The sequence below is a fragment of the Artibeus jamaicensis genome, unplaced genomic scaffold (genome assembly GCF_021234435.1).
Source record: "Artibeus jamaicensis isolate MK-2021 breed Jamaican fruit bat unplaced genomic scaffold, CSHL_Jam_final contig_1015, whole genome shotgun sequence".
NCBI lineage: Eukaryota > Metazoa > Chordata > Mammalia > Chiroptera > Phyllostomidae > Artibeus > Artibeus jamaicensis.
The window spans coordinates 16,383,097-16,410,657 of NW_026521194.1; the positions used below are offsets into that span (position 1 = coordinate 16,383,097).

The following is a 27,561-nucleotide window of genomic DNA, read 5'->3' on the forward strand; positions in this document are numbered from 1 at the left end:
CAGAAACACCTCAGAGCGAAATGGTTATTTTTTTTTTCAATTTACTATTAAAATTACTCTATTTTCTGTATTTTTAAAATTAAAATGGTGATTTTTAGTCTTTAGATTCTGGCTGCTTGTTTTTCACTACTCCAACACACATAACCTTGGAAACACGTGCATGTACACAGTGAATACCAAGAACTGAACACAGCATATTGTACATAGTTGATGTTTAATTCATAAGTCTCAACTTAGAAAAGATGTGTGATCCAAGTTAAGATGAAGTATTTCCGAGAGACAACATAGGATTGTGAATAATTCTTTGAGCGTGAAAGCAGCTAAAGGCATCTGTCATCTGCTACTCCACTGCTCTTTCTAGTCCATCAAACCATTCACTCCCAGGCCAATAAATATTTCCTAAGTCTTCCTAGAGTTCCAGCTTCTAGATGCTCGCTCCCCCCTCCCCTGCACCGTTCCAGCTCGAGCTCCTCTGTCTTCATGTCATTAATTCCCTCTAAGTCAAAAGCTCTGCGTCCTCTGGTTCCCTGCGAAACAAAGGTGTAACTAAATCAAGGCTTTCTTAGGAATTTGGTTTGATTTTATAACCACCTAAAAGGACATCTGTGTTTTTGTTTGTTTGGTTGGTTTTGTTTTAAAGGTATTACTTTTCCTTGTTTTCTTTTATTTCCCTTTCAGTTCTTCTTCCTGAGATTACACATTTTAAAGCTATTGTCCCTTTTGAATCACGATTAGCCCAGATGAAACATCTAATCCTCAGTTTACTTCCGGGCATGACTGCAGCAAGTCAGAACCAGAAGGAACGCCAAGGAGCCGTGCTTGCTGTGTTTCCTGGTTGTGGCTGTTTGTTTACCATCCTGAATTTAAAAAGCCATGAACCCCATTGGTAAACATTTCAATTTCTTCTATCCATTAATGAGGAAGTTCTCTGAAACGACTTATTTGAAATTCTCAACATCGACTGAAGGTCATTTTCTTCCTAGTAACAATTAGTAGTCAGTACTGTCACACATAAGTAATATGATCATTCTTGCAGATTATTTTATATTTACCATATTAAGACCCTGCTTTTTTTGCTTCCCCACTCACACGTATCTGTTTTTCCCCAACCTATACAAATAGCAGTGCAGACTATATATGAAATGGCTGAAGCTCTACTTCTATTATTAAATAGACAATGTCCCCAAAGACTTTTTTTTTCCAGCCTCAATAGCTTCGACTCATCATAGCAACCCAAATACTCTAGAGACAATGAGTCCAAAACCCACAATGAGCCTCGTGGACTATGACAGCAAAGAGGAAAAAAAAAGAGAACATGAAAATCCCCTCGTCACCCCCGGGCCCCTTTTGTGTTGTTCCTGCCAACGCAGCAGCCGGCCTGCTATATAGATCCTCCGTGCCGCCCGCCCAGCCACTGACCCTGCACGGTGCTATCCACCAGCCATGGGGAAGGTGAGCCCAGCGCCCAGGCAGGCAGGGGCCCAGGCAGGTGGGGGGCAGGGCCCAGGCCTCTGAGCATCTCCTTCCCTTCCTTGCAGATCACCTTCTACGAGGACAGCGGCTTCCAGGGCCGCCACTACGAGTGCAGCAGCGACCACCCGAACCTGCAGCCCTACTTCAGCCGCTGCAACTCGGTGCGCGTGGACAGCGGCTGCTGGATGCTCTATGAGCGCCCCAACTACCAGGGTCACCAGTACTTCCTGCGGCGTGGCGACTACCCCGACTACCAGCAGTGGATGGGCCTCAGCGACTCCGTGCGCTCCTGCCGCCTCATCCCCCACGTGAGTCTGCAACCCCTTATCAGGAATGGGCTCTATGGACATATGGATAGTTGTAAGGCAAAGGTTAACCATTGGGGTAGTGACCATTCAGAAAAATTCAGAGTTTGGACAAAAGATAAGCTATGATAGATTCCTTCAAAATCGTTTTACCTGAACAAAAGCAAAGTGTTACCCAGGTACCAGCTTGAACAAGAATGTGTTGGAGCCCTGGGCTTGTATAAAATAGAGGTCCTTGTCTGTCATCATTTGCCATGGAGGTGCAGAAAAACCACTTTCATCTAATAGATGAATAAGTAAGTTCTGGAACACAGGGTAATTACTGAGTGCGCACGGGAGTTGAACAGGAAACTGTTACAACTCTCTCCTTTCTGCTTGCATATTTTAATTTTCCCCAACCAATGCAAATATAAGTACTTTCTCTCAATGGTAAACAACACCAAGGTTGTATACATGTGCTACATCCATACAACATTCAATGCTGCTTTCCGTAAAAATATCCAACCCCTTGGTGATCTTTCCAAGGTTTATTTTAAACTTAGTGCAAGATCACTCATTTAATAAACTGACTTTATTTTTCAAACACATGTGCTTAAAACATTAAAAAATATTTCTTCAAAATAGCAAAAATAGCAATAAGCTATTAAATGTTTCTCTGTGGTATAGTGTACTGGTTACTGTGATTAGCATGGTTACTCCCAGTTTGTCCTGGGAAATATTTGAATATATTAAAGAGTGATCTTTCCCTTTAAATTCCTTAAGTCACATTTTATGATCTTGAAACGGGGCTGAATCTCCACCTTTGAAAATAGGGAATATATAAATATTCAGAATTAATTATTTTCACCATGTATTTCCAAACAGCTTGAGCTGGTCTCCATCAGATTGGACTGCAGGAATGTGTTGGAACCGTTTCATGGTTTGCTTTCCCCTCTTTCCATCCCCAGATGGACCAGGCTGGCGCCCACAGGATCCGACTGTACGAGAGGGAAGATTACAGAGGCCAGATGGTGGAGTTCACTGAGGACTGCTCCTCTCTCCAGGACCGCTTCCACTCCAGCGAAATTTACTCCCTCCACGTGCTGGAGGGCTCCTGGGTCCTCTACGAGATGCCCAACTACCGTGGGCGGCAGTACCTGCTGCGGCCGGGGGACTACAGGACCTACCATGACTGGGGCGCCACAAATGCCAGAGTGGGCTCTCTGAGAAGGGCCGTGGATTTCTACTGAAATGAGTTCTTCATCATTTCTCAATCTGGAAACTAATAACATATTTTCTGTGTGTTTCTGGCACTGGTTGGCTTGTGTTTTTCTTCTCGCGTTGCTTCTATTTTTTTATTCGCATGTGTATACACACCCACAAACACAAAATGTAAAAGAAACCCAAGATTCTTGATCCATACATAGGTCACAAAGAAAATCTTCACAATAGAAATGTGCCTTCATATTAAGCAGAACTTTACAGCTTGCAAAACACAATCATAATACATTATCTCACTTGATTCCCTGGCTTTTAAACAAGTTGCTGCTCCAAACAAAGATTTCAGGTTATCTTTGAGCAGTGAGGATCTGAGGTTCAGAGAGAGAGTGAACCACTTTTTAAATTGGGAAATCTGAAGCTGGGCACTGTAATGGCTTTAAAGCATGTTTGACTCCCCTAAATGGTACGCAAAGTCAAGTTCACAAATCTCTGGCAGACTCCCTTGACGTTGAGGGGGCCATGTGAAACTCCCCGGACATCGGAATGTAAGCGGAGGAGGAGTGGAGGAGGAAGACCTGGCTCTGGAAAAACTTTTGCCACTCTGATGAAAGGGAGCAGCTGCCCCAGTGCGACACGTCCTTCATATATCATATATTTTATAGCCGAGAAGTGACAAATATGACAGAATTGCCACAATATCATGAAGGCTGGCCTGGATGTGGTAAAGCTCCTGAACCAATGTCTACTAGGGCTCTTTAGAGAAACAGAACCAGTGGAAATATAGAGACATATACGAAGATGTTTATTATGGGAATTGGTTCCCGTGATTATCGAGTTCTATGACCTACAAGCTGGAGGGATTCACAGCTAGTCCCTCCAAGAAACAGTCTCACAGACACATCTCAAAATAATGTTTACCAGTTTACCTGGGCATCCCTTGGGCCAGTCAAGTTGAAACACAAAATCAACCAACACGCAAGGCCAGCAATCTTTTACCTTCAGACTTTTGTAATGGGAGTAAAATATACCTACATTTTTTATGCCACTGTAGCCACCATGTTCTATTACGTGTAGTTCAACACACATTTCTACATGACACACAGTATATGTGAATTTTCCTGAGGTGACTCTGGGGAAGTTTATTGAGAATCTCAGAGAAACTTGTAATGGAAAATGCTGGAAGAGAGAGAGGAGAGCGAGACGGAAAAGAGGAAAGGCGGGAAGGAGGGAGGAGGAACTAGGAAGGAAAGCCACGATGAAGTTTCATGATGTTTAACATATTTTAGACCTAGAGATCATCTAACCTAGATAACTCATTTTAGGTAAGGGAAATTTTTATGTAGAATTTGACATAAAATTTAAATGCCAAACAATTAGTAATAAAAGTGGCATCAGAACCCAGAACTCACAGGTCAGAGACCAATGATTTTCCATTTCTGAACCAGGAAGATTCTTGTCAGAGTAATGATGGCACTTGCTTACAGATTCTTACTTGGAGATCATTGTAAACAACCAACCAGGGGTCTAATGGTTAAAATAGGATGAGACAGAGAAGTCTTACTCTAGAAAGAGTGGGGCACTAGGAGCTGCTAAGGGGTGGGGGCAGGTATTGGGGGAAGGGAGGAAGCTCCCAGTCCCTGGAACCAGAAACTTAACTAGAGAGCAACCAAGGCTGGGAAAGGTAAAGAAGGCAGAACTGTAGAAGTTTAAATCTGTCATATTTGTATGCTATCTTGCAACTGTCAGCAGCTAGAAAGAAGTTTGGCACTGCATTTGCAAAAGTATTAGTTGAATAGTTACAAGGTGATAAATAACCATGAGTGAGTCTCCTCATGAATCCCAAGGTGGGAGCTGTCCTGGCCTGTGCAGCGGGGGCACAAGCTGAGGCCATGCACAAGTGTCTACAGACGTCCCTGGTCCCGCTCAGGCTCCCGGAGCAGAGCTGAGGCCAGGCGCCCCCCTCCCCCCAGGCCTCCCCCTCCCCCGGTCTACCCCCTGCCATCCTTCCTCAGGTGTCAGCAATAGCTGCCACACCCACTTAGCAGCAGGTAGCAGCACGGAGACTTTCTCTCGGAGGAAACCCCTTTAAACGTTCCGTGGGGAAGGCAGGTCACCCCCATGTTCCACATTCGCTCACCGAGGACGCGCTCTAATCTAAACGCCTCCCGCTGGAGCTCATTCTGACCCCAGACCTGGTCACGCCCCTGCGTTGGTGCTCAAAAAGAGATCAGTTTGAAATTGAAAAAGACAAATATTTGATTACAATTATTAACTCGGTTAAGTGCCTTTGCTCAGTTCCAATTTCCTGAACAGATTCCATTTAAAAGCCCGAGGGACACCAAATTACTTTTAACCCGGGTCATCAGTTCAAAAGGTCAGGAGAGTCTAAGGGAAAACACATTAAGCAGCTACGCCTCCCCATACCACAACCCGGGCCTCTTTCGTGTTGTTCCTGCCAACGCAGCAGCCCGCCTACTATATAGATCCGCTGACCCTGCACCGTGCCTCCCACCAGTCATGGGGAAGGTGAGGGCCCAAGCCTCTGAGCCTCTCCTTCCCTTCCTTGCAGGAGGACCTGGGCTTCCAGGGCCGGTGCTACCAGTGCAGCAGCGACCACCCCAATCTGCAACCCTACTTCAGCCACTGCGTGGACGGACAGCAGCTGCTGGATGCTCTGTGAGCGCCCCAACTACCAGGGCCACCAGTACTTCCTGCGGCGTGGCGACTACCCCGACTACCAGCAGTGGATGGGCCTCAGCGACTCCGTGCGCTCCTGCAGCCTCATCCCCCGTGCGAGTCCAGTCCCCCTGGCCCCTCCGAGCCCTGCAGTCACAGGGGTACTCGCTCTACTGTAGGACGGTGGCCTTCTTTTTCTGGCTCTGTTTTTCCCCCCTTTATTAGTATCTTTAAGGTTTCTTCCACTGATGAAGTATGTGATGGAATGCTCTTCATTGGACATTTTATTTTGCTTTGTTAAAATTAAACTCATCTCTATTGGGATAAAGTAGTGCCTGATAAGGTTCAGTGTCAATGCCAGGGTGATGGTTAAGCAACCTCTTAACTGCCAGGTTGCCTTAGAATAGCTACTCTGACTGTTGCTGTTTTTCCTCATCTGTAAATTAGAGCTAATAGGAGGAGCTACTTCCTGCAGTTGTGATGAGGATAAATGCAACTCATCCAGCACAATCAAGCCATCCCTCCCCCAAATATACGCTCGTATTATAAACACCAGGGGTCTCTCAAGTCCTGCCCTCTGATTTGGCAAAATGAGTAACCAACAACGTGATTCCAGTAGCTCCTATAGAGATCACTCCTATAATATGACTAACTCCTACCCAAATAATACCCAGCAGCCCCAAATGCCACCGTTAGGGAGTCTCCAGTTAGACTATGACAGAATCCTGGGAAACATGTACCACTTTTGGTGAAGTTTGAAACCCTCTCAGAAGGGGTTTAATGCCTTGATGTGGAGCCCAGACTGAAAATCTGGGCTTCCGCTTTTCCATTCCTGACACTTCTAATTATAGGCTGCAAGCTCTGTCCTTAGCTTCTCATAAAAAAGGGAAGGACTGAAAATGCTGCCCCACCTGTTTTGGGCTGTCGTGAAGATCGAGTTAGAGAGCATGCACACAAGTCCTTCACAGGCCATGGAGATGCATCGTCAGCAGTCTTTTACGTTGCAGAATGAACTCCTTATGAGGATCTGCCCTGAAGAGGATTTAATGGTGGAAGAACGAGGATGTTGAATGGGCACCTGCTGGGAAGGAACAAGCAGATCAAAGAACAAGTACTCAGCGACAGACAGACAGGATTTGCCTGGAACTAACAGATTACCTTTCCATTTTTTACAGGGTTTATAATCTATCGATCTGTAAAGGCCTCTTTCGTGATCTTGAGCTTCCAATAGTATTAATTACCTAAAACCATTTTGCCCAAACGTATATTAGAATTAAGAACTGAAACCTAGTCTTTATGATGTCACCCACTTTTCAAAATTTTAGAGTAACAGGACTTAGAGCAGAAAGACATTAAGGAGTTGCCTGTGCTTACTTGCCACCAGTCTGTCCCCCACTTAAGGAAAAGCAACTTGACTTTCTCCCTTCCTATCCTCTATAAAGCTGTTTGAGAGTCAAAATAATGCCTTTGGCAGTGATATATTTGTATTTTCATTTTAATTTGTTATTATTTTATATCACCTAATATGGAGAGCCCTCGACAACAATAAGTTTATGAGGGAGAGAGTAAAACAAACATATAAAATTGCTACCTAAGAAAGGTACTGAACAGAGTCAGCATGGCTGATATAGGTTGCAACTCAAAACACTCTAGGGAGCATCATTCACATCATGGTCTATGTGCCTTCTAGAGTGTTCCAGTGTACAACCTATCCAACTGTACAGAGCAGCCCTGGCGTTGGAACTCTTTCTTTATCTTGGTCACATTTGATATAGAAAAGACAAACAAATGTCTATCCCCCTGGGCTGTGTATGATCATTTGCTACAAGCTGGTTGTTCTGACTTTTCCTGGTCTGCTGACTGCTGAATCCACAGTCCAGCTCCCACAGGATCTGACTCTCTGAGAAGGAAGATGACAGGGGCCAGGTAGTGGAGTTCACTTTGGACTGCTCCTCGCTTTACGACCGCTTCCACTCCAGTGAGATCCACTCCTTCACGTGCTGGAGGGATCCTGGGCTGGCAGTACCTCTGAGGCCAGGGCACTGCAGGTGCTCCCACGACTGGGGTGCCGTAAGTGCCAGAGTGGGCTCACTGAGGAGGGCCATGGGTTTCTACTGAAATGTTTTTACTCTGCTCTTTTCTCCACCTGGAAGCTAGTAAAATATTTCCTGTGTGTTTGAAGCAGTCATGTAGTCCTGTTTTCCTTTCAGGCTCCTCCGAAGGGCTCAGCAAAAATCAAGCTGGGAATAGTGTGCACTTTCTTACATGTATCAGTGGAAAGGGTGGTATAGGGGGCAGTGTTAAGAGCACCACCTCTGTAGCCAGAATACTGGGTGCAAATCCACTTCCTAGCTGTAGGGGATGGGACAAGTGACTTAGTCTTTATGTGCCTCGGTTTCCTAATTTGTAAAAATTGAGGTAACAACACTCTTCATCTCCTAAGGTTGTAATGAGGATGATTATTAATTATTACTAGTTTTTATTTTTAATTCTCTTACAGTGGTTTGAGGCATGAAATAAATGCCACTAATAAGTATTTACAACATAAATATTCCTTGGTTATTATTGAGTCTTTGGACCTTAGAAATTAGTGATTTGTCAGGGTATCAATAATGGGCTGGGGATCACCTGCATCAGAATCACCTAGGACACTTGTTAAAAAGCAGATTCTTAAACCCCACTCCCAGGTGAGTTTTATGCAAAAGACTTAACAATCATTTTCACCTAAGTCCTTCCAGGTTTCTTTTTTTAAAAAAAATTATTGATCGATTTTTTTAGAGAGAAAAAAGAAGGAAAACAGAGACTTTGCTTTGTGGTTCCACTTATTTTTGCACTCATTGGTTGCTTCTCATATGTGCCCTGACCAGAGATCAAACCTGCAACCTTGGTGTATTGGGACGACACTCTAACTACCTGAGCTACCTAGCAGGGCCTTCCAGCTTTCTTTGAAAAACAAAATATTTTCCTTAAAAGCTAAATTAGGATATTGAATACATTATTTTGGTGTATGGGTTGTTTTTGCTACTATTAACTGCTAAGGCTATTTGAAGAAACTTTATAAACAAAAAGAGAGAGGAAGAGGTGAGGAAGAAAACAGAGACACCAGCTATGAGGCTGCTGCAGACATTCAGAGATTTCTTATTTACTTGTGTATTGGAGAAGCCCTGGGCTAAAGAGGGCTGGTGTCCCCTAAATTCAGTGCAGATCACTGGTTCTCACTTCTGGTTGTACATTAGAAACATCCAAGGAGCTTTTAAAATTGCTAATGCCTGCCCTGGCTGGTGTGGCTCAGTGGACTGAGCATCGGCCTACACACTGAAAAGCTGCTGGTTTGACTCCCAGTCAGGGCACGTGCCTGGGTTGCAGGCCAGGTCCCCACTTGGAGGCAGGAGAGGCAACTGATCCCTTGCACATCAGTGTTTCTCTCCCTCCCTTCCCCTCTCTCTAAAAGTAAATAAATAAAATCTTTAAAAATGCTAATGCCTGGGCCACCCTCTCAAAGTTTCTAAATTAATAACATAATTTTCAAAGAATTTCTCTATCCTGATTTAAAATGGATCGACTTACATATGCTATTTTGGGGAGGGTCTAGATTTTCAAATTTCCCTAATATTTTAATAACAAAAGAGCTTGACTGGTAAACAAGATTTGAATTCAGGACCTAGATTCAGGTCCTGAATTGAATTCAAACAAGATTTGAATTCAGGACCTCGGGACTCCTAACTTCTTTTCAAACCAAACTAACCACCAGGCACAGGCAGAGCGGCTGTGGCTTGAGGGTGCCCTTCCCAAAGACAGCCCTGCCCTGGTAGCAGAGTCGGACACAGCAGGGAGCGTGCAGGGGCCAGGCAGGGAGCCCGGGGAAGGTCGGCACAGAGAGACTGTGGGAGCAAAGTCCCTTTCCCGGTCGGATTTTTTGTTGATTAGGCCAGCTCAGCCACCTGAAGGCCCAAGAGACATTCCCCTTGCTGAGGAACAAGACTCTCAAATTATGAAAAAGGCTGTGGACCCCTGCCATGCTTAAATTTACTGTTAGCTGAATTTATTACTAGTAAGATAGCTTTCCATGACCAGGCCTCACTTTTTCTCTTTGTACTCCTCTGCTTCTCACATCTTCCTTGTATTACCGATTGAGGGTCGGTGTAATTCTTTTCTTCTTATTTTTTTTTAGTGAAAAGTTGGATGACTTTTGTGCCAGAGATTGACTAAATGGATACAAATTCCATAAATGCAAACTCTTTAAAGTAGCTTCCTTTTCTTCCTAGACAATACTTTTACTTAATCTAGGTAAGAGCTCCACCTAGTGCTCACCAGAAGGAAGACAAGTATGGTTTAAAAACCTCCTCCAAATGGTTAAGAGATTATTTTGCACCTTTAAAAATATACTCTGCTATGCAGTGTACTTGGCGTATACTTAAAATTTAGCCAAAGTGCTTATTAAGCAAGTGTAAATATTATTTTGAGAGCTTTGTGATGCATCATAAGCATTTCCTAAAAGAAGGGGAAGGAAGGTGGGACAAGGGGTCTGTGTTCCCCAGCAGGCGTGGTCCTTTCCGGTGGGGGAGCCAGCATTTTCGCCCCTAGCAGAGCCCCCTGTCGTCTTCCTCCATCTCTCAGGCCCTGACAGATCCACTTCTAATCTATAAGCCTTTGAGTCTACCAGTAAGAGCGATCCCATTCATGTTCAAATATTTCCTCCACTTTCAAGCTCAACTCTTGTTCACCTACGATTTCTCAACCAACTCTTTTTCATAGTCTTTACATTTTTTCTTATCACTGTATGTATGTAAGTTATTGTCTTACAGACATCTTCACTGATATCCTTTAGGGAAAAAAGGATACCTTGTCCAGATCTCGTTGGCTAACTCCTGTGTTCCGCCAACCCTCTCTGTGTCCTCAGGCATAAAAGGATGTTCTCATCCCACTGGTCTTCAGCTATCCCGAATCCACCTCTGTGTGTACGGGGATAATAAACAGTACGCGGGGTGGCTGCCCTGCTGCCCGCCCTTGCGTTTCACAGCCTTGGTTCTTTAGAACAACACCCAAGCTATGTGTCTTGAGGCTGCTTTGAATAGGATCCTCCAAGTGATGTTTGTCTTTCTGCCTGAGCCCTCCCACTCCCAGAAGGCTCTGCTCTGGAAGGTGAGAACTGGGAGCTGTTGAGGCAACTCTGTGACATGGTTCAAGTTCTCATACCCTCTGGGCTTTGTTAAGCATTTCAGAAAAGCCCCACCAGGAGGTTCAGGGGCCAGCACTCAATCCACACCAGCCAGGGCTAATTTTTCTTTTATTGCAAGGAATCCCAGCCAAGAACGCAGAAGGATAGAGAGAAAATTTTCTCTGCTCTACAGCTTTGGCAACTCAGACGGGACCTTCTGGGATCCACCACTAACCCCCGAGACGGCACATGGGACCCCAGAAAGCTGGCAGATGCTGGTGGAGGATGAGAATTCTTAGCAAAGGCAGTCCCCCTGCCCCATCTCCGTGGGGGAGCACCCACTTGAGAGCAAGGTAAAACTTTACTTTGACCTTTCCTTCCCAAATTCACATTAGCAGGAGAAAAACATTGCTAAGAGTTAAGTCTTTGGCCACTTTTCTGGATTTGGTTTTGGAGTACCCATTGGTTATCGCTCTTTTCCCTCCCGGGGGCAGCTCTTGCTTTCCTGTTTGTCCAGTTTGGTGTCCCAAGAATGAGAATGTGGGTGAATTGCAGGAAGCCCTGAGGATGGGGGCTGCTTGCCAGGGGGACCACCCCCACATTAGAGAGTTGGAGCTTTCAGCTCCACCCCCACCACCGCCTCTGAGGAAGGGAGAGGGACTGAAGATGGAATTCAGTCACCAATGGCCAATGATTTAGCCCACCCCCCCTACGTAACGAGGCCTCCTTAAAAACGAAAAGGACAGAGGTTGGACGGATGCCAGGTTAGTGAACACACGGAGGTGCTGGGAGAACAGCACTAGGGATGGGTATGGAAGCTTTTGGGCCCTTTCCCTGAGCCTCGTCCCAGGCACCGCTTCAGTCTGGGCTGTTCTGTCCAAGAGTTTCAGTGACAGCAAGTCATATGCAATAATATGAATAACTTAGACTCTTTGAAATGCTAAGACCGTCTAAGTTTCAGAAACGCTTAAAGGAATAGACACTTTCTCTGAAAGAAACTGGTTTGGCAGCCATTTTACTGACTGCTTTTCACCAAGTCTTTTCTTTTAACCATCACCTACAATCTTTAAACAAATAAGCTAAAACGAAAACCTCTCAAAAATCCCTTTATAAAAAACCCTTTTAACCCATGGACAAGGGCAATTGAATGGGGGGATGGGCAGGGCAGGGGAGAGCAATGGGAGGAAAACGGGGACAACCGTAATTGAACAACAATAAAAACAATTTTAATCCTTTTCTAGTGATAAGCTTGTAGTAAATAAACTTTTTCTGACTTCTGAGAGCCTCTCTAGCACATTAATCAAACTCGGGAAGAGGGTCGAGGGAACTTGCGATCAGTAGCCAGTTGGTCAGTAGCACCGGTGACACTCTGGACCTGTGACCGGGGTCAGAAGTGTGGCGGAAAGCTGTCTGGTAGAACTACGCCTTTAACCTGTCGGATTGGACACCGTTTCCAGGTAGATCTTGTCAGAATTGAATTCAATCGCAGGACACCCACCTCGTGACACAGAACTGCTTGAGGTGTAGACAAATCTCCCCACATTTAGCGTCCGCACTATAGAAGTGTTCGGAGTATTGTGTGCGGTGTCAAGGAAAACAATAATGAGGTTTTTTCTTCACATCTAAGCAGCACTCTCTAATAAAAGAAACCAGGGCTCCTAAGGAGAAGTGGTTCATTCCAGGGCAGGAGCAGAGGAGATACAAATGAGTCTGGAACACTCTGTGGCACCAGAAAGTAAGAAAACGCGAAAAGAAAAAGGGGGGGTGGTGGTGAAGAGGGGAGAGACACAGGAGCCAGGCTGACGGTGCTCCTCGTGACAAAGGCTGGAGCAATTTAAACTGCTCTCGCTCAGCTTGTCCCAGGGCTAATGAGGATTCAGTGTAACTGCCACCCTACAGGGAGCTTTTAAAAATGGTGACACAGTGGGAAGGGACTGCTTTCCTACCCCCTCCTCCTTGGAGCTGTCAATTTTAACATTTCTATTGGCTCAGAGGCAAACAAAAAATTCCCCATGTGGTGTAATACACGTTATTATCATTTTAGAGATAAAACCTAATTGGCACCTTTGAGACGATTCTCCACGGAGGCTTTATTGCACAGGAAACTGTTGCAGGTCTTAAGCATCTGGAATGTATTTGCAGATGTGGAAAGCCGACTTGCTGGCACTGCGTCCTGCAACCCACACATCAGTGAGTGAAGACTGAGCAGCTGCTAAAAGCTCAGCAGCATTGGAAGGCTGGCCTGCTGCTTGCACAATGTTTCCTTCTGTCAGGAAGCCAGTAGTAACAATTGACACCATTTCCAGTGGTTCCAGCGCCTCAGGCATGGCGCCAATCAATGCACATCCATTTGCTTGTTCAGTCCTTTCGCAACAACTGTACAAGGTAGATCCTCGTAGTGTAGTATCAGCACTTAGCAAGGATGCCAAGTTCAGAACAGTGGAAGGACTAATCCAGTGCCACAGGCAGACGGAAGGAGCTGAGGCCGGATTTGAAGCCGGATTTCTCTGACTTCAGAATCCTCACAATTCACCATTAAGTTACATTACCCCTGTGCGAGATACGGGTGCACTTTGACATGGGAAGATAGGGGTGGCTGACAGAAATGCGTGTGTTTCCTGGACATGACATTTCTAGCAGGAATTTACCCAAAGGAAAGGGGCAGAGGGAGAGGCAGAGAAAGTGCCCCACCTAGAGGACTGGCAAGGGAAGGAAGAGATCTTTGAAACAAGAAACAACTGTTGAGGGGAGATTTCAGGCCTTGTAAGACTCAGAAATCTGACTGCATGTTGTCATTTTTGTTGTTTTGGAGAAGATCATCAGCGAGATGTTAAAAAAAAAGGTGTGACCAACCAGGTTCCTACATCAAAAACAACAAACAAACAAAAAAGTTCCCGTAACACATTTGCAGGCCTGGGCAGGTAGCGATCAGCCCTCCCGTGACTATCCCACCTTCGTCTGGGGAGGAATGGGTTTGATAAACCATCACTCACGTTTTCAGGGCATGAGACCGTTAGGCGTCTGCAGCAGCATCTCATGAAGATCATTCATACTGTTAAACAAGGAAAGAGCATGAAGTGCTGCAATTTCCCCATAAGTTGCTCTCCGTCGGGAAACACGAAGGATGCTTTCGAATGAACAGGAAGCCCATCTGTCTGTGCTCCCGCTGAGAAAAGGCAGCTAGTGTAGGAGGCCATCACAACCAACCATCTTGTTCGCCAGGAGGGAGCTGGGCGCTTTGCCCGGTGAGAAGGAGGAACTAGTTGGGGGTCACGAGAGTGGGCTGAGGACTCCTATGATGTGGAGATTTAGAAATGGCGGTGGTCTCCCTATTGAATAGTTTTTGCCACTTTTAAAAATTTGTATTCTTCAGGTACAGTTTACATCCGTATCATTTTGCATTAGTTTCAGGTGTGCATCCTAGCGGTTAGACAATCCCACACTTTAGAGAGGGTCGCCCCTCTGCGGGACCCACCTGGCACCGCACAGCGCTGTCGCAGTATCTTCGTCTTCGTTCCCTATTCTGTGCTTTACATCCGTGACTACTCTGTGACTACCGGTCTGTACTTCTCAGTCCCTCCGCCTTTTCTACCCAGCCCCCAACCCCTCTCCCCTCCGACAACCACAGTTGGTTGCTCATATCCCTGTTGAATTATTTGAAAAAGAAAAAAAAATGTGTGTCAGCCAAGAACTGAAAGCCCAACTGGGTATCACAGGATTGTTATTAATTATCTTGACTTGAAAATATTCGGGAGTTTTGTTTGTTTGTTTGTTTTGTAAAAGGGCTGGTTTACCTAGAGAGTTACTGGAAGGACTAGAAGCCTGGGACCTGTCTTCAGAAGACAAAGCAGAGAGAAAACTTCACCTGAGACGCAGAAGCTGGGAAGAACCAGAAAGAAGTGAACACATCTCAGGAGAAGTGCCGGGGGTTCCCGGCAGCGCCAGGCACCTGGGAGCTCCCAGCTTGGGAGCAGAGAGGACCCCCGCCCCCATGTCCACCCCACCCCACTCCAATGGAGGGTTTACCATATAAATCACCAAGTTCCAGAGAAAAACACACATACCAGTGACTTGAGTCCCCGTCAGTGTTCAAGACCAGACAAAACGAGGTGGCAGAACTCTTGTAGCAGCAACCAATGCTGCGTCAATCAGAGGATAATAGGAGCCGTGATGTTGGACTTGGAGGAGCTGGCCAGGTGCCAGCAGCTCACACCTGTTGGGCTGGTAGGGCACTCAGGCAAGAGGGGGAGGCCAGTGAAATGTCACCCTCACAGAGGGACAGGAGGCTGGCAGGTGGAAAGAGTTTGACGTCCCGTGGAAATCCGGGATTTTGTTCACCTCCATTGCTTCTGAGATCCCTGGCTGTAACCTACGTGGGTTCCTGAGTGAACAAACTTCTTAATATGTTTGGCAAGTTGACTTTCTCATTGGCTTACTAATTAGAAGAGCAGAGTCTGCAGGCAACAGGTGTTGCTGGCAGCTGGGACACCTGAGCAAGCTGGGACGAAGAAGGATCCAGGAAGGCCCCGCTCAATGTGGGCTCCGACACAGGTGAAGACCTGCTGCGCCAGCCGCACGTTCATTCACTCAGTGGTGCAACACAGGTTAATGGAACACCTACTACATTCCATGTCCCATTGCTGCTGAGTTAAGGAGAGCAGGTTCAGAGATGGCGAGGTAGTCACAGCCATTAAGGGATGGGGGAAGGACTAACGCCGATCCAGCCCTTTGTCTGTAGCAGGTTCTGGGGATACAAAGGGGGGAGGACATGGCCTTTCCCCTTCAAGAGCTCAGAGTCCAGCAGGAGAGCCGGGCCCACAGTTCACTGGTGCTGAGCCATGGTTACCTGGGAAGGAGCAGAGATTGCAAAGGGCTTCAGAGGCACAGAAGAAGAAACACGTGGGTTCTCCCCGGGCAAGTAAGGGGAATCCCAGGTGAGGGGGTTCTATTTCTGAAGGCACTGACTTTGGAAATGAATTCTCTGAGTATGAGTAAGCACCCTGACTGGTGTGGTTCAGTGGGGTGGACATCATCCTGCAAACCAAAATGTTGCCGGTTTGATTCCCAGTCAGGGCACATGCCTGGGTTGTAGGCCATGTCCCCCACTGGGGGCATTGCAAGAGGCAACTGATGTTTCTCTCCCTCTCTTTCTCCCTCCCTTCCCCTCTCTCTAAAATAAATATATAAAATCTTAAGTAAATAAAGTAATGATGGGGAAAGAGCAGAAGGACGTTGATAGCACCAGAACAGCGGGAGAAAGGCACGTACGCACAGAGCCGTGAGTGGGCACGGTGGCTCAGGTGGACGGCGAGGATGCCAGCAGGGCTGGAGGACCGGCTCTCAGGAACCGGGCAGGTAAAGGGCCAGAGAAGACACCAGCGAGGCGGGGTGGAGCAGGGCACGAGGTACTTTCAGGTAACAGGACCATGGAAGGCATTCAGCCGGCTTGACGCAGTTGGACCTGTGTTTCCTGAAAGACAAAGGACAGACAAACGGGAGGAGGGACAGATCCAGGGAACCAGGGAACCACAAGGGCACTTGCAGAGAACTGGGGCAGCTGCATGTGGAGCCGCCGCACCGGGAGGGTCAGCTGGACATGACCCCTGCCTGTCTGGGGAAAGGAGGGCCAACTTTTCATGAAAGCCTAGAACGGTGCGTTCAGACGTTAACGATCCTTCCAGCACCCTGACTTTTAATACCGGCTTAGACTTTGAAAAATCGTCACATAGGGCAAGCAAAACATCTTCAGTCAGATTTCTGTACTTTTGGGAACAAAGGAGGGATTGAGACTCCAGAGCGTATCCTTTGGAAAGTAAGCTGTGAAAACAGACGGACCTGGGTCTGAATTCTGGTTTTCCCAGCTAAGCAACCTGGAGGCCAGGGGACAGGTATGCAGCCTCTCTGAGCCTCATCATACAAGATGATTGGCAGGGATAAATGGAACAGTGCTCGTTCAACATCTAACACAGGACCTGCCGTACAAGCAGTTTTAATTTGCATATGCTTCCGTTGTTACAGCTGTGGTATTATCACTCCTGTGCATTGTACATCGTACATTGTACTCAATGCACTATTCTCCTTTCCATAAGTTACAGTCAAGGTTGTTTTTTTTTAAGACTTAAGGTACCACAAATAACCATGGTGCTTTAAGGTTTTAAAGCACACACACACACACACACACACACACAAATAACATCATCTTTCCCTAGTTTTAATACCTATAGGAGTAAGAAAATAAAATAATGCAACTGGTGTTATTTACCCTTTTTTACCTCCTTTTGGAAAACAAACCAGAAAATATAAACCTGAGATTCATCGAGTCTTTCTCCCGAGAATGTGTGCTGATTACACTGTTTAGTGAGCCTCATTCTTTTTCTCACTTCTTTTGAAGTTTTGCAAATGAGTTTTTAACTCAGAAAAAATTCTTCAGCTTACCTGTTCAACAATAATGGAGTTTGGGAGGCATTTTTAATAGCCTAAACTAAATTTAAAATTAAAGGCAAAATGGACTGCTCAAAGAGCCCCAAATGAACAAACATCTCACTTGCTAGAGCTGTGTGTTCAGTGCTTTACACTGAATCTCTCACATGTTTCGGATCCAACCTTGCTCCAAGAGCACTTAGTGGGTTAGCAGCAGTTACTAGGTTTGACTATACTGGGGTTTCATTTCTGCCTTCTAGCAAAATAAGAACGGTAAGATCAACCTACATGGGGGTCAGAACACAGATAACTGTGAACTGAGGTCACTGGTACATCGGACTCAGCAGGACTCTTCCCACTGCAGGTGCCTGGAAACTAACTCACACAAGGTTAAAGGAAAGGAGAATGTATTGGTCCACATAATCTAAAAGCTTTGGCATGCCTGGATGCAGGGTTCAAGTGGGACTACCCAAGAGTGGTTCTCTGGAGCCGCCTGCCCTCCTCAGCTCTGCTCCCCACAGTGTTGCATCTCCAACAGCTCCAGGCTTAGAGCATCCTGTATCTCAGAATCCCAGTGCGGACTTCTAATAAAGTCTTGACATTGAGTCCCATTGGCCTCGCTTGAGTTAATTTCCCTTTTCCCAAGCCAGTTGCTGTGGCCAGTAAAATAGAATACGTGGCTACGGTGAAGTTTGAGCTAAACTCTGGAGTTGGAGGATAGAGTCAAGGAGACCTAAGCCACAAGGAATGAGGATGAGGAAGAAGTGTTAATGTAAGAGAAAGAAGGATATAAAAAAATGGAATATAGGGCCTGACACAAATAATGCCCCCTTTTATTACATAAAAATCTTATATCACAAAATCATAAGCATGTAGTTCTGTAACATAACAATATCACACTCCAGCACACCAGATGACATTTTAGGTGAAATGTTCAAGTTGCTGTCCATCTCGTGCGAGACTTTCCTGCCCCTACCAATCACACTCAGTGGTGTTACTTCTGCTGGACCCTGCGGGTTCCACGCAGGGAAAACAACTCGCGGCCTGCCACCAGGTGACGCCCACCACAAAGTCCAAAGAACACTGGTGACTTGTTTGGTGCCACAGCACGCAGCAAACCCTCCTGCCAATCAACAGGCAAACTAGCTCCCAGTTCTACCAGTACTAGGAACACAGAGCTGAGGGCGTGTAGTGCATGAATTGATAGCGCCTTGATTTCCCAGGTCAGCACCCTGACAACTTAAAAGCAGAACATGATTTCTTCTTCCTTGGAATTAAAATGCTTTTTAAAAAAAAATCATGTTACTGGAAGGATTTAGGGTTTGGTAAGAACTTCCCATTGATAAAACTGAATAAACCCCGGGATGAAATCACTGGGTAAAGTTGCAGGATTGTTCTGCCATGAGCCATCTAAAAACATAGGGCCAATGAACTTGCTGATCTCTTCAAGGCGAGTCTTGGAGTGACCTACACAATGATCCCATTTCTTCGAATGGCAAGTCCCCTCACAACCATATAACTAATTTGGTCCTTTAATCTATTATCTCATTTTGAAAATCAGACCTCTACAACTTCTGACAAGTTGTGAAACCATTTGTGAAGCTCCTGCTTATAACTGGCAGCAGGATTATGCAGCAAGAAGAGGTTTAGATTTGGGGTCACAAGCTTTGAAGTCAAGGCTCCAATGGGCTTCTCTTATATGTCTACTTTGTGCTTTTTTTACTGAGATAGAATTGACCTATGATGTTGTATTCCTTTCAGATGTACAATATAATGATTCAATAATTGCACATATTGGGAAATGACCACCACAATAAGTCTAGTTGACATTCGCCACCACACATAGTTATGATTTTTTTTTAGCAACTTGTAAATATATCCTACAGCATTATTAACCAGAGTCGCAGGCTGGACATTACATCCCCATCAACGGGCTTCTTGTTATTTCCACGGCTCTACGCGATCCTCCTGGCCTCCATTTCCTTTTCTCTGCAACACCAAACTCCTGCCGTACCTCCCTCACTGGATCTTTGTGAGAAGCAACTTTGATGATACTCAGGAAGCCAGTGTTTAAACTGAAAAGTGCTCTGCGTAATTGTAAAGGCAGACGCGTGGAGTTATTCCGTAGTAGAGCTGCTGCTTAGAGAGCCGCTTGGCTTTCACCACATCCCAGACTCCCCCCCACGTGGGCAGCTGTCCGTATTTGAATATTTCATAAATGTGGGTACACGTCCACTTAAAGCTTAGCTTGCCTTCCTTTTACTTATTTGTCTGTTTGTTTATGTTGTTACAGTTGCCCCACATTCTCCCCCTTTGCCCCTGTTCTACCCAGCCCACCCCCACTCCCACAGTCAGCCCCCACACCTCTGTCCTTGTTCCTGGGTCCTTCATACATGTTCTCTGACTGATCCCTTCACCCTCTTTCAAACAGTCCCCACCTCCCCCCTCCAGCCTGCCTTCCTTTTAGAGGAACAAAATTTTTCATTTACTAAAGATAGCTACAAATTATTTAACGTACTTTTATTCCTTTCTTTGTAATTAATCTATTTTTTACCTTCAGATGCCGGAAGTGTTTCTGGAGACGGCATTTTTTCCATCTGTATGTTCTCTGGCTGCCCCTTTCCATCCTGGATCCCCTTCCACTTTCCCTCGTTCAGGACACACTCAGCTTCACACTCCCCGCCTCAGCCAACCCCCACCCAGCGTCAGGCAGGAAATAAAGTGCACACACACACACACACACACACACTCATGGAAGCATACAGAGACAGAAAGAAAATGAGGAAAAAGACAAAGTCTGGGGACCCAGAGAAGGGTGTGGACAATCGGGCAGAATGTCACGCATTTGGACAAGAAGAGAAATTGCTGAACAGTTAGCACTGGAGTGAATGGCGGGGAGGGGAGGGGAGGGGAGGGGAGTCCTGGCGGAAGAGGCCGAGAGCCGGCTCCACTCACAGCTGTGCCTGCAGCTGCCGAGGGTCTGTCTGCAGGGCCTGCTCAGCTTGGGACACTCTGCGGTGTCACTGCTTCGGAGAACTTCAGCTGCCTTTTGTAGTTTTACGTGACTGTAGTTTTTGGCCTTCGGAATCAGTTTTCAAAAAGGTGATATACACAACATGGATGGAACTCACAAATGTTATTCGCAAAAGAAGCCAGATATAAAAAAGTACTTGCTGTATTGGTTCCATTTCTATAAAATGCAAAAACAGGCCAAGTGGATATGTTGTTAAAAGTCAGGATAGCGGGTACCCTTGGAGGTGGTAGGGGCACAGGTGGGCTTCTGCGTTTTTGGTAATGTTCTATTTCTCAGTCTGGGGACTGGCTATGTGGTACGACTGAAAAAGCATTGCACTGTATACTTGCAATGTGTACCTTTTTCTGTAATGTTGTACTTTGAAAAATGTAAGTGGCATCAGTTACCTTAAGCAAATTTCTAGAGCAGTTGCCTTGACGTGTATTTTTCCCTCCTGGCTGCAGTCAGCTGGAGTGAGAAGTACGACAGGTTGAGATTCAAGCCCTGCCTTGCTCAGCCATTCATTCATTTAACACGTTTATTGAAGAATTGTGTCGGGGGTCCCTGCCCTCACAGAATACAATCTAGAGGAGTTAGAAATGAATATCAATCAAATAATCACACAAGTCAATATGTAAGAGATGGTGAGGAGTGAGGGAAATGCTGGGAAAGGCCTCTTGGAGACCTGAAGGGCAGTGGAGTATGTCAGCACAGAACGGTTGTGGAGTGGCGTTTACATGTTATGCTTAACTAGTCCACTAGAGGACGACCACAGACAGGCATTTGTGGCGATTCCAAAACCAGTTGAGGCTGGAAGTTCCCTTAGTTTTGCTTCAACTCTCTCCTCGACAGTGTTAAAAAGCACAAAATACCCAGGAGACACTAAAAATCAAGTATAACTTTACATGCAAATGTTGCTTTATAGTCTTGCCCAATAGAATAATCCAGATTCCCACCAAATGCCTAATGACCTTAAGAAGAAAAAAGATACAAAGTTGGAAAGCAATGATGAAAAGAATCTTTCTTGGCTTCCACACATCCTGAAAGAGCTGACCACCAATCACAGACATGCTATTACTATTTCTGACTTATTAATGCTCCCCACATCCAAGTTCCTCATACCTGCTCCACCCCACACTCCAGCAGAAAGTGTTCCCATGAGGACCTGCCACGTGATATTGTTTCTCACTGAGCAAATGTAATTTTACATGTTGCTTACAGACAAACAAAAAGCAGAGCAATCAATAACTTGCCACATTAAATGACCAGGGATGAAATCGGGATTGAAACCAAGACATTTCCAGTATATTCAAGAGTGGATTTTTTTAGCATCTACTACAGCCAAGCACTCCAGTAAGCATTTGAGGCATAACACTCCCCTCTTTAAACTTAATTCCCAATGAATCAAAGTTTTAAAAAATGAAAGTACAGCTCTCACAGTGATTGGTAAAAGCGTATATGATCTAACCATTATCAATCGCCATAACTTCCTCCTCTCCTGGTTTCTTTCTTCCTTGTTACTTTTCAGTCTTACTGATCTTCTTTCCGTGAAACCAGCAGACATTTTGCATTTTCCATAATTAAACTTTGCATTTGCTGTTTTCCATGCCTCGAAATGGTCTGCTCCATCATCTAACAAGAGTCTCTTATTTTCAACTTCCAAATTAATTGTTGCTACCAAGGAAAAGACTTCCTAAAACACCCATCCCATCTGCCCTTGGCCTTGAGCTGGACACTTCGCTACTGCTTTGCTAAGCAGCTGGATGGGGCCACAGTTTTAGTTAATGGGATATAAGTGGACACGTTGAGCGGGACTTCTGGCAGCCTGCTTATGGGGAAGCAGAGAAGCCTTTATTCTGTTTTGCATTCTCTTACTATCTGGAAGGTACATGCGGTAAGTGCAGCTTCCGGAAGCATCCTGGCCCCTGAGATGGCAGTGAGCACGGGGAAAGGGGCAGACAGAAGCCTGGAGAGCTCACGATGCACCGAGATCAGAGGCGGACGTGCAGTGCCAGCCTCCCCCTAACTTCTAGGTCAGAGAGAAAGTAACGACTTCTTTAAGCCACAGCTACTGGTGGCTTGACTATTACATGTCACCACAGCTCAAAAGTAACTAAATATACCACAGCCACCCCCAAGGCACATGGGCCCACCTGAAACAGCGCCTCCGTGTGTTTACACAGCAGCAGGGAGCTGGTCTGTCCGTTCAGTGCTGCACCACCCACCCCTGCAGCAGCCTAGTGTTTCCATAAAAGAATTTCCAGAATGTCGTGAGAAAAAATTGATATTTGCCTGCATCCCAAGAGGAATCAGTTGGGAAATCAGAGGCAAGTATTATAATTCTTCCTGCAAGAAATTCTGTTTAAGAATCTTCCTGGAAATGGTACTGGCTGGAAAGACTCCACCAATGTCAGCAAGTGGTGATGACGCAGCAGTCCCAGGAAAGATCTGGAAAGTTTTCAGCAGTCATGGTACTTCCCTTTGCAGGAACAAAAACGTTTTAAATTTGCAAGATGAAACATCAAAAAGCAGCTGGCAGAGGAGGCAAATACCACGCAGATTCTGCATGTGAGAAGCCTGAGCCATGCCTCCAGGTTCAGGTGATGAAGCTGGAACCCATCAGTGCGATCCACAAGATGATGCTTTTCTGGCAAGTGTTAGAATCAAAAATTGTAACGCTGTTTATATTTTCTCCAAAGAGAAATTCTCTTCTGCAGCAAGAATGGGGAAAAAAACTGAGAAGTCACTTTGGACTTTAAAACATCCTGAAACACACTAGAAAAGTCATCAGAAGGTTTTTAAGTCTCCTAAATCTGATAAAAGTGATTTTGTGCCCACTGAAGCTAGCACATTTATGAAAAGAAGAATATCATGAAATTGTGTGAGAGAGATCACGTTGCTTAAAACCGGTTTGATTAGCGCTAAGCAACCGTGATGCAGATCTTCTAAGCAAAAACAATTCCGCTTTGAGCAGTATGCTCTTATTTATTTCTTTCAAATTATTTATTTATTTATTTTTAGAAGGAGGGGACGGGAGGGAGAAAGAGAAGGAGTGAAACATCGCTGCGCCAGGAACTAGTGTCCCAGATGGGAGATCAAACTGGCGCCCTTTCGCTTCCTGGGACGGCTCCCAACCAACTGAGCCACACCGGTCAGGGTGAGCAGGGTGCTTTTGAAGGAATTAGAATCAAATGGCTTTTGCAGGAAAAAAAAGACTTACTATCCTTCATTAAATATTTAAGCCATGTTAGTAGTTTATATGAGGTGGATAGCTTTTTTGCTTTGGCAAACAAGAGTGAAATCGCTGAATTAGCACCATTGTTATTGGAAAGGCTTTTGTGAAGGGAAAAATCAAATCAGAGAAATAAGACAATATTTTGATCATTAAAAAAGGTAATAAGTTTGTAATAAGCAACACGTACCTTAATGGCCAACCTGAAGATGCTTCTGTTGATGTAAGAAATGCCCAAATCTATAGAGGATTTTTTTTTTTTTCAGTTTTTTTTAAGCAAACGGAGGTGGAGATTGAATTACAGGACAGTTAACAAGATAAGGTACTCTCTTGAGGGAGCTTATTTCAAAGATGTGTTAACCTAGATGCACAAAAAGAAATGGACAGGGCTTGCTGATGGCAAAAATAACCTTTCACCAAAGGCGCAATGTGCCTGGGGCGTGACTACCCACTGTGACCTGCTCAGTTAGGAGTTTATGATCAGATCACCTTGTGAGGTTACTCTCGGTCACTGGACTTGTCAGTTTTATAACAGAGCCCCTTTTTCATCCACACGTCTAGACACACTCTCAACAACTCAAGCAATGTCAACGCGAAATGAAAGAACATTCTATATCTGGACTATTTGTCATAAGACAAAGACCAAGAAAATCAGGTAAGTCAATTGATGTATTATGTATTTTTTAATTTCATTTTAAGAATTATAGCTTTTAAAATTTAAATGTGGTATTATAATTTAATTTTTTAAATCACTTTCTTTGGAGTTTGTTTTGTGTTACTACTGCCTTCTTTTAATATTTTCTATTCTTAAGTGTCTATATCGGTAGCAATCATTTTTACACATCACTGAAATGTAGTGTAATCTTGTACCAATAGATATGTTCATAATAATAATAAACCATGGATTTATTGTTACCTTTTTCTTTTTCACGGTAAATCTCAGAAACTTCTAGTATAACCCTATCCCAGGAAAATGGTTCACTGGTTACTATTATGGTCATTCACTCTTGAAAAACATGTGAAGAAGGTATTATACAAACATACAGCATAACTGAATATTTTGTTCCAGAATCCTGAAGATTAACATCAGGAAATTGCAAGCACTAATACAGTGCCTGGCGCAGAGCAGGCACTTGGCATGGATTTCGAATGAACAGATGATTAGTAGGCCCAGAAGTCCTGGGAAATGGATGTAAATGTGCCCATTTCACACATTAGAAATCCTGGGCCTCCTGGGCCTCTGAGACACACCCTTAAGATTGTTAGAAGTAGTAGTAGGCCTTCCTAAAATTCTTCTGACAAAGCACCTCCCAGCCACACCCTGAATTTGATCTTCGCCCTGAAGCCAATCCTTTCCTGGAGATCTTTTCAGGACTGGATGAGCAACGGTTTTATTTTAGAACCCAGTAAATCCCAGTTCTTTCCAACTCTGCTAAAAACCTGAACAGTTTCTTTGTGGGGCCATCTCTGCAGTTGCATATTTTACCATCTGCAACTAGAAAAAGCCAGTGGGCACCTTCTATCTTCTTCTGCTTGGACATCTCCCCAGCGGAGCCCAGAGTTCTGAAGTAGCCTTTCTATTTTCCACATGATTTACAGATGACAGTGTTGCCACACTTTCTGCCACTGCATGAGAAGGGTCTGTTCTCCAGACTCCAGTACCATCTGTCTCAACGTCCTTCATGCCCCACCAACTGGCTCCTCCTGGCTCTTCCTGCTTCTTCCTGCCACCCTGTCCCAGAGCCAATGTCCCCTGGTTTAAGTATTTGTTAGGGCAGCACCTCCAAGTACCAAATTCTGTTCAAGCTATCTAGTGCTGCATTATCAACTTAGTGGTTTGAAACAACATCTGGTTACTACATTGGGACAGGGCACAGCAACCGGCAGCACATTTCTGCTCCAGGATGCCCGGGGCCTCACCCGCAGTGAGCTGAGTGTCTGGAAGGCTCGAGCCGCTGGGGCTGGCTGGCCTCTCTCTCTCCTGGTCCCCCTCTCTGTCCATGTGGTTTCTTCATGCAGCTGTCTTACACATCCTTATTTGATGGCAACCTCTGGATAGTTTGCCATGTCATATAGCAGGCCAGGGCTCCAGCCAATGTCCCAAGAGACAGAAATAGAAGCTGCCAGTCTCTTCAGGCCAAATCTGGAAATTGCCATTTCCACAAAATTCTGCTAATCAAAACAGAACAACGTGCCCAGAATCAAGGGGAGGAGACATAAGTCCCATTTCTCAATGAGAGTGGTGTCAAAAATCACTAGTTATCTGCCACCTGCCACACTTTCATAACTATTGTGATAATAATATAGTGAAACTTCATGATGAGAGAGATTCAGGTAGAACCTGACCCCTCTGCACAGTCCACAATCATAAAGGGACATGGGCTCAAGTTTTTGCTCTTTACAGAGGGTTGTCCGGTGATCATCTGAGAGTCTTAGTTTTCTATATGATGTACACTGTGTTTAAAATAACCAGTGTCCTGAATATTCCCCATTCATCTCTCCAGATGATCTCTACCTTTTTCCACCTGCTCTGCACCCCAGGAGGCTTCTGGACGAGCCCCACCACGAAGTGATAACAGGCAGGAGGTCAGTAATGGGTGGGAAGTGGGAAATGGGCGGCAGTGAATCTTAATCAGGTGTTTGGTCCTTTGTCCTTCCATTTTTAAGAGGTCATTACATATTAAAAGGATATTAATCCTTTATCTGTGATGTATCTTACAAACATTTTCTCCAAATTTATTAGCTGAGTGGGGGTTTTAGCCACAACAAAAATTTTTTTAAATTATTTTATGTAGTTGAATAGGTACATATATTATTTTATTGCTTTTAGATTTTGAGCCTTTCCCCATAGCAAGATTAAAAAATTCACTCTTGTTGTCTCCTAGTCTTCGTGACAGAGGAACTCACAAGTTAAAGATTCAGGCTGTGGTTGTAGTCGGTAGGCTGAAGTGACTAATGCATGTGGAAAACTGTTGTTCCAAGAACTGGGGTACAAGACCTACGTGACCCCAGGAGGGTGACAAGCAATTCACCTCTGTGCCCCAGAGGCTCTCCCAGCCCTCCACCTAGATGGTATCCGAGCCATTGTGTTCCAGTGCAGCGGATAAAAAATTGACAGGCCAACAAAGAAATAATACTAGGAAAATCGCAGCTGGCCTGCTCCTCTTATCTGATTAACCTTTTTTTTTTTTTTTTCCCAAATCCCTTACCTACCCTTTCCTTCTCTTGGTAAAAATACCAGGTTGAAATGAGATGTTAAGACAGATTTTAGGGCACATGACCCACTGTCCTCTCTGACAGCCAGTATCTGAATAAAGCGCCCATAAAAATTTAATTCTTGTTTCTACCTACTACTTCTGCTAGTGACAAGCAGCAGAAACACTGACTTTTCCAGTTTCATTTGCAGGATGTAGTACTTCTCATTTAGGTCACTGGACATCTTGAGTTAATTCTTGACTATAGTGTGAAGTACAGGTTTAATTTTATCTTCTTAATGTTCCATTGGTCCCATTATCATCTATTAAAAATTCCATTTTTGCCTGCTGGTTTGAGATACCACTTTGTCATATACTAAATGCCTATGTGTTTGTGGTTCTGTTTCTGGGTTTTAAATTTTATTTTATTAGCCTATTTGTTTAGCCATGGGCCTACACCACACTGTGTTAGTTATAAAGGCTTTATAGTATGTTTTAATATCTGATAGAGCTAATGCCCCTCTCAATTTTAAAAATTGACTACTTTTACATCTTTTCCATGTAAACTTTATTTATTTATTTTTAATGATATTTTATTGATTATGCTATTATAGTTGTTCCTTCTTCCCTTTATCCCCCCTCTGCCCTGAACCACCTTTCCCTCCTTAGTTGTCGGAGTTCCATGCAGTTTGATTTTCTAGCAGTTCTAGTTGTTTATTGTTTTTAAATTTGTTGTTACCTTTTTTTGGTTGTGCGAGGAAGCAAGGCATTTCTACATATGCCTCCATCTTGGCTGGAACCCCTTCCCATATAAACTTCAGTATTAAGTTGTCTGGTTGCACAAAAAAGCTAGTTGTTCTTTTTATGAGGATCATGACAATTAATAAATT

The 27,561-nt window shown here is 44.8% G+C and overlaps 1 protein-coding gene and 1 pseudogene across 1 annotated transcript; both read left to right on the forward strand.

Annotated features, from left to right (window-relative positions):
* The first annotated feature begins 1,404 nt into the window (after positions 1–1,404).
* LOC119064375 (gamma-crystallin F) lies at positions 1,405–3,070 on the forward strand. The gene is made up of 3 exons (XM_037166029.2): positions 1,405–1,452; positions 1,539–1,781; positions 2,726–3,070. The coding sequence occupies exons 1-3, from the start codon at positions 1,444–1,446 to the stop codon at positions 3,005–3,007; spliced, it is 534 nt and encodes a 177-aa protein (XP_037021924.2). The 5' UTR covers positions 1,405–1,443; the 3' UTR covers positions 3,008–3,070.
* A 2,425-nt stretch (positions 3,071–5,495) lies between these two features.
* LOC119064314 (gamma-crystallin F-like) lies at positions 5,496–7,945 on the forward strand (annotated as a pseudogene).
* Positions 7,946–27,561: the final 19,616 nt, after the last annotated feature.